The sequence below is a fragment of the Epinephelus lanceolatus genome, chromosome 22 (genome assembly GCF_041903045.1).
Source record: "Epinephelus lanceolatus isolate andai-2023 chromosome 22, ASM4190304v1, whole genome shotgun sequence".
NCBI lineage: Eukaryota > Metazoa > Chordata > Actinopteri > Perciformes > Serranidae > Epinephelus > Epinephelus lanceolatus.
In genome coordinates, this window is record NC_135755.1 from 36,536,947 (window position 1) to 36,551,990 (window position 15,044).

At 41.8% G+C, this 15,044-nt stretch overlaps 1 protein-coding gene across 7 annotated transcripts in view; it reads left to right on the plus strand.

The window, feature by feature from the left end:
* ank2b (ankyrin 2b, neuronal) overlaps positions 1-15,044 on the plus strand; it is a 423,224-nt gene that overhangs the window by 384,122 nt on the left and 24,058 nt on the right. For 5 of the 7 annotated variants that reach the window (XM_078164851.1, XM_078164850.1, XM_078164848.1 and 2 more), the window contains 6 exons: positions 148-4,785; positions 5,290-5,367; positions 5,524-5,655; positions 7,155-7,304; positions 7,440-7,674; positions 14,976-15,036. In XM_078164851.1, the coding sequence (XP_078020977.1) occupies positions 148-4,785; positions 5,290-5,367; positions 5,524-5,655; positions 7,155-7,304; positions 7,440-7,674; positions 14,976-15,036 (5,294 nt within the window). The remainder of the gene's footprint in view (positions 1-147; positions 4,786-5,289; positions 5,368-5,523; positions 5,656-7,154; positions 7,305-7,439; positions 7,675-14,975; positions 15,037-15,044) is intronic. The other 2 variants (XM_078164852.1, XM_078164854.1) reach the window with 2 other exon arrangements.

Here is a 15,044-nt window from a genome sequence, read left to right on the forward strand (position 1 = left end):
AATGTAGAACCCTTTGTGAATTTTGTTGTCCTATGACCCCTGCACTGTGCTCCAATCTTGTCCTGACCACATTCTCCAATGTCTGTCTCCTTTCATTTGGATTTTTGATTTTCTTTACTCCTTACTTGTTCTTCTTCCATATGGAAGATGAAGAGACGGCAGCGTCACACCTGAAATCAGACCTGATTCGAGGACCAGACCTCCTATCCGACGTGTCAGAGATGAAACAAGATTTGATCAAAATGACTGCCATCTTGACTGCAGACTCCACAGAGAAATCCCCTTCCTTAGGAGGGTGCGGTCTAGAGAAAGGGACTGAGGATGTTTCTGGGGAGCCATTAGAAATAATGGAGAAGGACTTAGAGAAAGTCAAAGAGGACCTAGAGAAAGTCAGTGAGATACTAAGGAGTGGAACATATGAGGGTGAGGCAGCAGAGGAGGCAGCAAAAGCAGCTAGAATGGCGGAGGAGTGGGTTCTCCTCTCAGATGCTGAGATAGAGGAGGCCAAAAACATGGCAGCATTAGAAACTCAAGAACCTGTCTTACGGGAAAGTAGAGCCAACAGAGGGGCTCCCAGACCTAAAGCTATAAAGGACAGTGGTGACCTTAAAGAATACCTCCTGGATGCACCAATAAGCTCCAAAATAAAAGTTAAAAAAGAACCAGCCACCCAAGAAAAATTCACTGATGTCGTGCTACGCAAAAGTGCGAAACCATCTACTCCAACCAAAGTGTATGACAAAGCAGCTGCTGGTGATGTTAAAAAGCCAGTCAGAAGGAAGGGGAAAGAGCAGGGGCAGGCAGAGGAATCAACAGAGGCAGGTGCTCATCTAAGTGTGCCTACAGCCCCTTCCCCAGTGTCACCTGTATCCCCAGTGGTTGAAGAAACTCCCATTGGGTCAATAAAGGACAAAGTGAAAGCCTTACAACAGAAAGTAGAAGCAGAGCAGAAAAGCAAAAAGGTCACTGGAACCAAACCTTCACAATTGCCTGTTATGAGCAAACCCTCTCCAAAAGCCAAAGAAAGCCCCAAGTCAAAACAGGGCCCACCTAAATCCCCCAAAGCTGAATCTGAAAAACTTGAGGAGACCATGTCAGTTAAAGAGCTGATGCAAGCATTCCAAACAGGGCAGGACCCCTCAAAGAGAAAATCTGGGCTATTCGAACTTAAAACATCCACTATGTCAAGATCAGAGAAAACCACAAAATCAGACACCATCCAGTCAAAATCCATGACCAAAGCAACAACCTCACATGTCTCTCAAGAACGAGAAGTATCTTTGGATTCCAAACCTCCCAAGAAAAATACCACTCAGCAAGACAAAGAGATAGAAACCAAGTCAGTTGCTGCCACCCATTCAGAGCTAACTGAAACTGTAGACTTTGGAAATGGTGGCCTTGATGATAGCTCTGACAGCTTAAAACATGAGGGTGTGGCAGACTCACTAAGTGCCAGTTCTGGAGATGGTAACGCTCATCTGAGCTCTGAGGACAGTTACAAACATGAGGGTCTTGCCACTCCAGGCACAAGCCCAGAGAGTCTGTGTCTTTCTCCCAAAACTGGACAGCAGACTTCTACAACATCTGCAGCAGCTGCCACAACAATCAAAAAAGAAAGTGAAGACACACAGAAGTCTGGAGACTCTGGTGTAGGGACCACTGGTGACCAACTGTCTACAGAATTGACTCTCCCTGTTTCTTCCAGCGAGGCTGCAGATGATCACACAACAAGTGAGTCCATATCTGTTAGGAGAAGCGAGGCTAAGCCATCCAAACCTCAAAAGCTTACAAAGAGAATTTCAGAGACTGTAGAATCATTTCTTAGCGATGACGAGAACCCTGATCATCTGCTAGCATTATCTTTAGTTGGTTCTCCTGCATCTAGATCCTCTTCTCAGTGTCATGAACACTTAGAGCTGCATTTAAGACAAGACTCAGATGCTCTCAGTCCATTAGCTGATGACTCTTTGACAATAAGCCACAGAGACTCTCTAGAGGGTAGTCCTCTCATGGAAGAAAACTCCTCCCATAAATCCCCAGATTCCATTGAACCTAGCCCAACCAAGGAATCACCCCCCCATGACTCCTTAGAGAACAGCCCTGTAGAGCAAAAAAGCCACCCTTCCTTCTCATCAACTCTAGGTCCTCCCAGTAAATCCTCTAGCCATCCAGAGCCCTCCAAAGCTACAGAATTCCCCCAAGATGCTTTACGTGGTAGGCTGCTTCGAGACCATGAGACTAGTGCTGATGATGACAGTTGTGAGCAGACATCTCAGATGACAAGTTCCGGTAAGAGTCCCCTCTCCCCTGATACTCCTAGTTCTGAAGAGGTAAGTTATGAGGTAAACCCTAAACCCCCTGACCATTCATTCCTCTCTGTTCCATCCAAACCGGCTGCCATCCCTGAAGACCCAGAAGAAGAGGATACATCAGACAGCTATGACGCTAAGAGAAAAATCACTCCAGAGGAGGAGATGTTTAAGATGGCAGCCAAAATAAAAACATTTGATGAAATGGAACAAGACGCGAGGAGCAAAAAGAACTCTAGAAAAGATGTGTTTCCCTCAGCAGGTCCCAAAATAGGGGATGACAGTTTTGAAACAATAGAGCCCACAAGTGAGAGGCTTTCACAAAGTGAATGTGGGCTCGATAGACCCACTGAAGATTCAAAGTTAGCTCTTTTTGTTGATCCCCATATTAAAGTACAACCTCCCTCTCCTTTTTCAGCAGGTTTGCATGAAGGATCCCACAGCAAAGAGGTCAAGAGCACAACAAGAACAACAGCCATTGTCACTTCAGAGGGACCTTACTCTGTCTCAGACCAGCATCGTTCAAAATCCAAACTGGAAACTGCACAGGAACAAAGAGTCCCACACTCTGCAAAAGCTGAAAAAGACAGTACTGCCAAAAAGGCTGCTGCAACATCAAACACTGAAAACAGGACTGATGAGCAAAAGGAGGAGAGCTTAAGGAAGTCAAGAGACAAAGGAGATGATAAAGAAGGTCAAAGGATAGGAGATAGCAGGCTACAGACTGGTACACTAAAGCAAGGTAGCAATGTTACAGATGAAGTGAAAGGAGATCAAAAGGAGCATTTAAGAGCACCAGAGGCTGAACCTGGTTCAGCTGTTGCCACAGGTCAAACAAAGGAAGTTTTCAAACCAGAGGTCTGTATCTATGATGATACAGAAGAGGATGATGAGGCACTGGAACCTCCCAGAACAGAATCAAAAGGTGTCACTGCGAGGGTAGACACTGACTCTTGGTCTGCCATGCGGGAGGATGATGCTGCTTTTGCAGCTCGTGTCAAAGAGGAGGAACAGAAGATATTGAATCTTGTGGTGGACCGTCAATCTTTGCAAGCAACTCCGGATACAACACCTGGTAGAACACCAACAGAAGACAGCACTCCTACCAGTGAGCCCAACCCTTTTCTGTTCCAAGAAGGGAAGCTCTTTGAGATGACTCGAAGTGGAGCTATTGACATGACTAAGAGGAGTTATGAGGAAGAGGGGGGTGGCTTTGCCTTTTTCCAAATAGGTGAACAGCCTTTAGAGGAGCCTATCTTAGAAGAGGTCAGGCAAGAAGGTAGGAGATCAGCAGCAGAACCTGAAGTTGGCCTCAATCTAACACTAGAGGTTAAGACTGAGGAGACTGAGAAATCAACTGATTCTCAGTTTCAGTCCCCACCTGAAGGTGATCAGACAGCCTCTAAAGCTGATGCCTCCAAATCTAAAATCCCTAAAATGGGTATTTCCGCCTCATCAAAACCTACAAAGAAAGATCAGACATCCCCTGAAGGTCTAGAGACTAAAACAGACAAAAATGTGAATGAAGTATGCTTAGATTTAGACAAAAATTCCCCTGACCAAATAACAACTGTACAAACGGCAGAAACTACAGTCACTAGATCAGTTTACTCTGAGCAGGGCCAAGAGTCCTCCGATTCATCTCCAGAAGAACCACAGTCAGTGATAGAAACCCCCAAACCAACAAGAAAATCTAAACAAAGTGCTTCCAGTAGTGTTAAAAAGACTCCAGTTAAAACACAAGCTAAGTCTGCTACAGAAGGTCAGGGTAAGACCACAATTCCCTCTCCATCTCATGCTACCTCTTCTTCAACCACACTTAAAAAAGAGTCCTCCTTTGTTTCAGAATCTAAATCTAGAATTCCCATCAAGGCTAGCACTCCCAAGCCCGATTCTACTGTCAAACGCGTTGAATCAACCACAGACAAAAAGCTTAAGATCCCTGTTAAAAAGGATTCAAGGAGAAAATCTGAGACAGACGCAGGTCCCTCTGTGGATTTCAAAACCAAGACACCATCTTCCAAAGCCAAGAGCTTCTGTGAGGGGGAATCTACCAGGCCATCTGCTAAAAAAGAACAAGGTCGTCCCTTGAGTGCTGAGTCAGCCAAGTCCAAAGGCTTCCAGTCCAGACTGCCAGTCCGAGGTAAAGGTGGCCAGTCATCTCATTCATCAACACCTACTAAAGAGAAAAGTGAGCCATGTAAACAGTCCATTGAATTCTTTGAAGAGATAAGCGATGAAGCAGCAAAACTTGTGGCAAGGTTGGCACAGACGAAGACAGAGAAAGAACAAGAGGCTGCAGCTGCCAACTCAGATGATGAGAGGATTGTCATTGATCCATCAGTCATAGAAAGAGAAACTTTCCCTGAGATGCAGTTCCCTCCCTCAGGAGACGTCTTTCCCATTAGACCACTGTGGGACGACCCTGTTGAGACACAGATGCAGCGAATCCCAGATGATAAAGTCCAAAGTCAAGGTATCCCCCCAGTTTAAGGGGCTATTCTCTATCTCTTGTGCCTCATTAGTACACTGTAGCTGTAAAGGTGCTGCCTCTCTGTCTCTTGTAGTTAAGTCCCATTGTAGTTGAAGATTCCATGTGGCTGTGTTGTTTGAGCTGTGTTTGTGTTCATAATGACGTCTCTCTTTCCCTCTCTGTGTGCTGAAAATCTCAAGATTGACTTAAAGGCTTTATGGAACTTGTGAAAACAACTTAGTCACTAAAGAGTAAATCATTATTTAAACTATTACATGTAATGTCATTTATTTTCTATTGATTGAAATGTATGTTAATCATAGATCTATCACGACCATTGTTTACAGGCATATAATGTACTTGTTCAAAGTTAGATTTGATATCATCAAACTACAAGAACAAGAAAGCCAGTGAAGATTTTTTTTTTCCTAATCCATTTGTAAATGTGACTTGATTTGGTATACCTCGCGGCTCTGACCGCTCATGGCTGTCTGGTGGTATTTGCAGTAGATCCACAGGATGAAGCAGAGAGAAAAGAGCAACGGTTGGCCATTATAGCCGACCACCTGGGCTTCAGCTGGGCAGGTGAGTCACACCCTAGTAGCAGTGATCAAGCTACCAAACATACACACTAAAACACACTAAACTTACACGCTAATGTTTGGCAGGCTCTCAAAAAACATAGTTTCGGAACAATCTTACGGTGATCATGATCATTGCGATGCCTTCTTTTCTCCACAGAGTTGGCACGAGAACTGGACTTCAGTGAGGAGAAGATCAACCTGATAAGGATAGAAAACCCCAACTCACTACAGGACCAAAGCCATGCCCTTTTGAAACTCTGGGCAGAGAGGGAGGGAAAGCATACCTCAGGTTAGTGATAAGCAGAGGTGTGGACTCATGTCACATTACTTGGACTCTATATGGACTTAAGTCATACATTTGATGACTTTAGGCTCAACTTGACAAATTCAAAAAAGACTTACAACTTGACTGAGACTTCAACACCAGTGACTTGTGACTTGACATTGACTTGAGCCTCTTGTCTTGAAAGTACTTGATACCTTCCCCCAACTCCAAAGATGAAAATGTATGTTATTAAAAAGTGTGAAACAAATCAATTAATTTACCTTTATTTCCTGAATCAACATTAATGCTATTCATTCCCAGCAAGTCAACACTTAATTTCCCAGATGATCCACTTTGTCTGTCAATCGAACAGCATCCAATCAAGATGCAGGAGAGAACCATGAAGAACTAATGTTAGACCTCTGAGCGCCAGTTGGAAAAAAATGAGATAATTTTGTTCACATGCAAAGAGTATGTGGTGGTCAATAAAAAAAACAATTAGCATTCTGCAAAATCTGCTGGTCAAAAATTACACAGATGCAAAGACTTCCAACAACTTGTTGTAATCAATAAATACAAATTCTAAAAAGTATTTATGATTTTTGTAAATTTAATTGAGCATAGCATTCTGTCAGGCCATGGTGTCAAGCTCAGCTCACATCCCACCTACATCAGCAGATCTCAAGCAGCTGATTGATAGAGGGCTGTCAACTGATGATTAATGATGATTCCTTTCTATGCAACCAATTTGAAAATCTTATTCAGGGTGCCCTATTTAAACTGCTTTAGCCTGCCTACTGTTGCTGCTTCTTCTGCAAGCCTCTTTGCAACCCGCCTCCACCCCAGCTCCTCCTCTTTTTTATGCTGTGTCTGACTATCAGTGTCATTTCTGATTGTCATTGACGCTTGCTCTGCTCTGTGCCCAAGGGGTCTGTGCTACTGCTCTCTCCACCTAAGGCTCTCCATGTAGGTGCATGGAAGAACGGGGAGGTTTGCTCTCTCTGCGTCAGGCTTTCCTCATATGCACATAGAAAGGCAGATAGGTGTGCTCTCTCCATTTTCAGCTTTCCACGTGGGCTCGTGGAAGGGCAGAGAGGTCCCAGAATAGAATCATACTGCCAAATATCAAACTGCAAATAGAAATAAAGTTTTCTTTGACTAAAGTGGCCCTTACTGAAATATAATAATACTCTGTTGTTAAAATGGGATTACTTTTGGTGAAGAGCACATTATGACTTGTTTAAGACTCAAGGCTCAAAGTTTAGAACTCGGAACTTGACTTGTCGGTCTTGATTTGGGACCTCACTTCAGACTTGTCTGTCTTAACCTGGGTCTTGACTTGGGATTTGAGTGCCAAGACTTTGGACTTACTTGTGACTTGCAAAACAATTACTTGGTCTTTCCTCTGGTGATAAGTAGGTCAGGTATTTCGTAGAATTATTGTTTTTTACACAAGAACAAAGGAGAAGCTTTAATTTGGATTTAAAATTTAACTTTCAAGTCTGTTTTGGGTTTTTTAACAGAAGCAACACTGATCAAGAGACTGACTAAGATCAACCGAATGGACATTGTTCACCTCATTGAAACCAAGATAATCAAGTCCAGTCAGGAGGAGACATCATCACATACCTATGCAGAAATAGAGCGGACCATAGCACTGGATCATAGTGAAGGTACACAAGCCAATGTTAACTTGAAGCAGACTGATAATTAGGTTGTTGTTACGTCTATGTACAAGAAAGTTCTAACTGATTTCTTTCTCATAAAATTTAACTCTTTCTGCATGCCTGCATTGTATCCTTTGTCAGGTTTCTCTGCCCTTCATGAAGACATTGACAGCCCCAGGCCAGGCAGGCGTACAGAGGCCACATGTAGGAGTCGAGGCTCAGGACAAGAGGTACCCATGGTGTCAGCGGAGGACCTGTCCTCCAGTTTGTCATCACTTCAGGAGACAGTGGGACGACCAGAGACAGATTCCACAGCAACAGGCCTTCTTAGAAATGCCCAGAAAGAGAAACTAGAAAAAGAGATGGAGACAACATAGTAAGTTACCTAGAAAGTTGAATTAATGTCACCACATCCATGTTAGCTTTCTAACTTTTTGTCTGCAAGTATGGACACAGGGTTGCAATGCACCTCAGATTTCTAATTTTTCCATAAAGCCCTTTTTTCTTTCTTTCAATTATAACAAATTTGTAGACAAAGATTTCCACATATTTACATCTATGCAGTGTTTTACTTAATTGTTGAGCTTTTGGTCTATTAGAGCTTCATCAGAGCATACATGAGGCAACAATGGACAGGCTGGCAAAAGTAACCAGTCTTAGTCTAATCACTGGCTGTATGCAATACACCTGTGTGCAGCCCTGGTGGTAGGAGCTTTACCTTCTGGGAGATGTAGTGTTATTAATACTGGATGGCATACAAATGAAAGTCAAGTATAGATTTGGGGGTCTCCGATTAATGATGGTTCTAGCCTGATTCCTGTCAGAGCCCCATTTACTATGTGATGTAACTGTAATTTGATATTGTTATAAGGTACTCTGTGTTTTTAAATGTTTTTCTGTTTTCACTGTGTTCCACCTTTGCCAAGACCAAGCTGGGTGAAGCAGTAGCTATTCTGCATCAATAATAACAAATTTGAAATTCACATCACCCTAGATTTGTAACCTCAAAAAAGGATTCTTTTTAAGATTTACACTTGTGTGTAATCATTACTGCTTCAGTTGCATGGCTGACATTGGTATTTTGTGGAATATATTTGGTTAATACATTAAGATGATATGTATGTAAATATAAAACATTTATTAGCTTCTATCTTTTTATCAAATCAAATCAAATCAAACTTCATTTATACAGCACTTCTCATACATTAAAAATGCAACACAAAGTGCTTCACAAAATAAAAAACAATGAAAAACCCGCCCCTCCCACCCCCCACGTAGAACACGTGTGCACACGCACACACAGTATAGTAACGTGGCAGGGCACTAAGGGCACCAGGTGAGGAAAAACCACCTATGGGGAGCCATTCACACCGAGAGGCGCCACAGCCGATGGCCACAGGGAGTGCCGCCACAGAGACCACCCAACCGGGTTGGAGTCCACACATGGTGCAGAGCCCCCCAGTCGTCCGGGCCTGAGGGAACTCCAGGACCTCCCAGTGTGGAGGCCCCCCATGAGGAAACAGTGGAGCTAAAAACTAAAAGACTAAAAGACAATAGGATAAAAACAAGCATAAGATAGAATAATGATAAAATACATAAAAAATTTAAAGATTTAAAAAATTAAAGAAAATAAAGATTTAAAAATTAAAAATAATAAAATGCATAAGGATTTAAAAGTAGATCATTAAGAACATTAGACATTAAAACATAAATACATATAAATAAATTAAAAAAAATAAAATATAAAATAAAATATAATAAAAGAAGAGTAGAAGAAATCAGTTAAAAGCCACATTAAAAAGTTGAGTCTTGAGCCTAAAAACATCAACAGTCTCTGCAGTCCTGATGCTCTCTGGTAGGCTATTCCACAAGTGTGGGCCATAGTGGCTGAATGCAGCCTCCCTGTGGGTTTTTGTTCTGACTTTTGGGACAATTAAAAGGCTGGTGCCAGAGGACCTCAGGATCCACGAGGGTTGATATAAAAGCAGGTCAGATAAATAAGATGGCCCACGACTGTTAAGACATTTAAAAACTAATAAAAGAACCTTAAAATCAATCCTGAAACACACACAATTTTAAAATCCATGTGCGCCCGCCCTCTGGTCTTCGTCAGCACATGTGCGGCTGAGTTTTGAAGTAATTGTAGATTGGAGATTGTCTTTTTGGGAAGACCAGAGAGCAGGGCATTACAATAGTCTAAATGGCAAAAGATAAAAGCATGCATCAGCACCTCCATGTTAGCCTGAGAGAGAGACGAGCGGACTCTGGCTATATTCTTAAGATGATAAAAACCTCTCTTTGTTACATTTTTGATGTGTGGAATAAAATTAAGCTCAGAGTCAAAAATGACGCCCAGGTTCTTTACACATTGTCAAGGTTTAAAATCTTGTAGTTTTGGTAAAAGTTTCTCTCTCTTGCCTTCAGGACCAGTAACTGAGACCTCTGTTTTGTCCTGGTTGAGCTGTAGGAAATTCACTGCCATCCATGACTTGATATCTAAAATGCAGTTAAAAAGGATATCAATTTGCCCTGTGTCATCAGGAGACACAGTGATGTACAGCTGTGTATCATCTGCGTAACTGTGGAAGCTGATGCCGTGCCTCCTGATGACGTCCCCAAGGGGAAGCATGTATAGATTAAAAAGAATTTGACCTAAATTTGACCCTTGGGGCACCCCACACCTAATTTCATGTGTTCTGGAGGAACATGTATCCATACTTACAAAGAAACAACGATCTGTGAGATAAGAGCTGAACCAGTTAAAAACAGTACCAGAGAGGCCGACCAGGTTTCTAAGTCTGTTTAATAAAATGTGGTGATCTACTGTATCAAAAGCAGTGCTTAGATCCAGTAGTACCATGACTGTGAGTTTTTGTGAATCTGCATTATACCTGATGTCATTTAAAATATTTAAAAGGGCTGTCTCGGTACTGTGGTTCATCCTAAAACCACATTGATATTTCTCTAAAATATTGTTTCTGTTTAAAAAATCATTTACTAGATTAAAAAACATTTTTTCTAAAATCTTACTTAAAAACGGTAAGTTGGATACAGGTTGGTAATTATTAAGAGTGTTGGAATCTAAATTACTCTTTTTCAGAGGGGGCTTCACCACTGCCGTTTTGAAGGCAGTGGGGAAGACACCCGTCTAAAGAGAGTAATTTACTATATTTAAAATCGTTCCTCAAAGAATCTATAAAATTATTTTAAAAGTGATGTGGGAATTGGATCTAAAAGGCAGGTTGTTGGGTTTACCTGGGAGAAAACTCGACCAAGTGTCCTTGCATCAACCAGGGCAAAACTCTCCAGTGTTTCCTCGGGTAAAAGCAACTGTTCAGGTGTGTTAAAAATTACATTCTGTTGAGATAAAAGACTGGATCTGATCTCATTGATTTTACTTCTGAAGTGGTCTGCAAAGTCATCGCAGAGGGCGTCTGTTGGCAGCTTGGATGATTTATTAAAATTGGTGTTGGTTAAAAGATTGAAGGTGGAGAAAATAAAAGGAATTTTGGGTTGTTTTTATTATCTGTGATGAGTTTTGCAAAGTGCGATATTCATGCCTGTTTGACTGTATTATTGTAGGTTTTGAGTTGTTCACGTAATATTTCATAATGAACTGTCAGTTTAGTTTTTCTCCACCTCCTTTCTGCACTCCTGTATTTTCTTTTCAATTTTTTTTTTTTTTTTTTTGTTGATATTATCATTTCTCCATGGGTGTGTAGGTTTTGTTTTTATGGTTTTGGTTAAAAGTGGAGCCACTGAGTCAAGTGATGACCTCAATTTACTGATAAAATTTTCCACAATAAAATCACAGGGTGCTGGTAAAATTTCAGCAGGAGTGCTCTGTAAAATCTCAATAAAATTTGCAGCCACTTCAGAAGTTAGGTAGCGTTTCCTCACCGTTCTCACCAGGGCCTCCTGATGGCTAAAACTGGTGATGTTAAAATACACGCAATAGTGGTCAGACAGAGCCAGGTCAACACCAGATGACACACCAGTGGACAGGCCATAGGTTATGACCAGGTCCAGGGTGTGTCCTCTGTTGTGAGTTGGCTGTGTGACATGTTTAAAATCCATGCAGATTAAAAGGTTTAAAAATTCTCTGGACATAGTATCAGAGATGTTATCTACATGCAAATTAAAATCACCAGTTATTAAAATTCTATTAGGTGGTGTGTATGATTGATAATATTTCAGAGAATTCACTGATAAAAGAGGAAGAATGATGGGGTGGCCTGTAAACTGTGATACATAGAATAGGAGGACTGTTAAAAACAAAGGCATGATACTTACATGATGTGTAGCTGTTAAAAGAAACTTCATTTGAGTCCCCCCCCCAGTAGAGAATAAAAAGTTAAAATTTGGTGAGCAAGCCTCGGTGAGAACAACTGGTGCGTCAGTGCCAAGCCATGTCTCTGTTAAAAGAATACTGTCAATCTTGTTATCTAAAATCAGTTCATTTATGATAAAAGTTTTATTTAAAAGAGAGCGCACGTTCAGTACGGCCAAGTTAATGTTTAAAAAAAAACAAAGTTTATGGGATGACAAACAGGCACTTTGGGTAACAGAGGTTCCAGGGGGACTTGGATTAGATTATTATGATTGGCAGCAGAGGGGTGGGATATCGAGCGTGCTGCAGTGGGTCTATGGTAGGAAATGATAGTGGATATAGAAGAAGGTATACCAGTCCAGTTAGCAAAGGTAGGAGGTGGTGGAGGTGACTTGTCATTTCCTACTGTGCCGCCGTGTCAGCCTCTCAGAGCAGAGTCCATGTCCTCAGACAACATCTGGGAGGGAGGGGGGGCTCATTGGTCAGACAGCCAATGAGCAAGTCTTGTAACTGGTTAAAACGGTGACATTTGGAGCAGATAAAAGCACTGTCAGTAAAATCCTCTTCGGAGACGATGACAAACGTGTCGCACAGGTTGCACTTCATAACTTTCGGTTTGTCTCCAGACCAGCCGGGGAGCTCTGAGGCGTCATAGTTAAAAACGTTCAGTGTCGGGTAAAGGAGGAGAGTAATGGACGTTTTAAAACAACTGGATTAAACGATAAAAACCACAGCTAAAAACTTATGTGTCGTGGCCGGCAGGACACCACCCGCCCCTGCTCACTTACCCGGTCAGAACAGCAAGCTCCCTGGCGCAGCACACATGCCTCCACACCAACGACAGTTGTGGCTGGAGACAATGGGCCTCATTCACAGACAGTGCGTACGCACAAATCTGTGCTTAAACTGTGCTTACAATCGTTTGATGCACAAATCCAAGATTCATCAATATTTTCTTAACAGAATTTGTTCTTACTCTGCGAACAAATTTAGAACTGCCTCAGACCATGTGTACGCACAAATGAGGAAGGCCGAACTGACTTAGAAAATGCAAACACATACCTTTTAAGTAATGAACCACATTCATTAAAAAGACATTTAATTAATATTTTTTAAAATCATTAATTTACTAATATATTGGCCAAATGTATTAAATAACCATGAAATTGACACACTTTCACCCTCATCATTGTGACAATTAAAATATTCAACGATAACAACAGTCCTAGTTTACAAAGGAATATATGAGAATGTACATTTCGAAATGTAGGCCTAACAGTTTTGGCTTTCATTTAATTGTTTTGGCCTATAATGATCACCCACTCCCAGCAATTTCTTGTGCCATGAAATTACGCATCTGTGGCCAAAGGCAATTGGTTAATTGGTAGCATGTTAAAGGGCATGCAGGGTATATAAACGATTCTGATTCACCTGAGCAAGTGTTAAAATGACATATCTAGCCTAGCTAGAGGATATTGCAGCCCATGCCCTGAGGAGAGAGCAAGTATTCAGGGACCGACACAACATGTTCGAGGAAAATGATGAATGGCTTATCAGCCGTTTCCGATTGCCAAGGCATGTGCTACTGCAACTATGTGATTCTCTGTAGAATCTAAATCACCCGACACGCCGTTCTCATCCGATACCTCATCAGGTGCAAGTCCTGTCCACCCTCGGTTTCCTGGCTACAGGTACATTTCAGAGAGAAATAGCAGACCAGGCTGGGATTTCACAACCCTCTCTGAGCCGTGTCATCCCACGGGTATTAAATGGCATCCTAAGGCTATTGCCTGAATATATCAAATTCCCATATGATGAACATAATCAGACCGATGTGAAGAGGGGGTTCCATGGCATAGCTGGAATACCAAATACAATTGGTGCAATAGACTGTACCCATGTGCGCATCAAAGCTCCATCGATTGACTCAATGCAATACATGAACAGAAAAAAACTATCACTTCACCAACGTGCAGATGATCTGTAATGCCGACTGCCATATCCTTAACGCTGTGGCCCGCTGGCCAGGAGGCACCCACGACTCATTTATTTTGCCAAACAGTACAGTGGGAATGCGTTTGGAGGCAGGGGCTGTCGGAAGTGGATGGCTTGTTGGTGAGCATCTTTCGTTCTAGTCTTTTATTTCAATTGTTTTTAGTTAGTATTTTTAGTAAGTCTCTATTGCGTTAATGCTAAAATGTTATATTGTTTAGGTGACCGGGGATATGGCCTCAAAACATGGCTGATGATACCATACGCAAACCCTGAAACCCCTCAAGAGGTGCACTATAATAACATACATGCCCACACACACGAGTTTACTACTTCTCTCCTCGCGTAACCGCTTCCTTGATTCATGAATCAACTCTAGGCAAGCAGTTTCCTTATATGGAGAAATGGGGGTGTGGTAGTATGCTAATCACAAATTGCGAGCACGCGCCTGTCAATTTAGAATGATTCTGATTCACACACATACGCAAGGTGGTGAGAACAAAATTGGCCAGTGCGCAGGTGTCATGAATCCCACAGTGATTTTGCGTACACACTTATTTTGTGTGCAAAGTAAGAACATTTCCATGCACATATTAGTGAATGAGGCCCAATATGTTTTCAGGTTCATCTGTCCATCTGTCCCATTCTCATTTCAAAAACACCTTGAGGGAATTTCTTGAAATTTGGCACCAACATCTTCTTGAGTCAAGGTGGAATGGATCAAAAGTTTGTGGTCAAAAATCAAAGGTCAAGGTCACCATGAACTCATCCATCACATTCTCTTAAATGTGGTATCACAAGACCACCTTGAGGGAATGTCTCTATAGCACAAATGTCTACTTGGACTCAAAAATGAACTGATTAGACTTTGGTGGTCAAAGTCCAAAGGTCAAGGTCACAATGACCTTACAAAACATGTTGTTGGGCATAACTCAATAATTCATATGCTAGTTATGACAACATTTTACACAAATGTCCAATAACATGATGACATTTTATATACAAAAGGTCAAAACGTCAGCTTTACTGTGACATTGTAAAATTGTGCAAAAACACTTTTCTAGCCATTACTCAGGGTCATATTTCAGGAACAGAAGGGGAGATATTTGGTCAGATAATTAATTGGTGACACTAATCTTGGGTGCCCACCTTGAAACTGTGCTGATTGTATAGATCTTCTGTGCTGCCAGGGGGAGGATGAGTGTGAAGCATCCATGTTTCCACAGACGTGGATGTAAATTGCAACTTGACTGATTAGCAGAGGCACACAACCACAAGGCAGTAATTCTGTTTTTCCAATAGAATTAAATTGATCAGCCATCCAGTAACTGAATATTGATTGTTTTTTTCCGCAGCTCATCACAAAGAGTATATGACGAATTGACAGACACGGTACACACAGGCACTCATAAACAAGTAAGTCC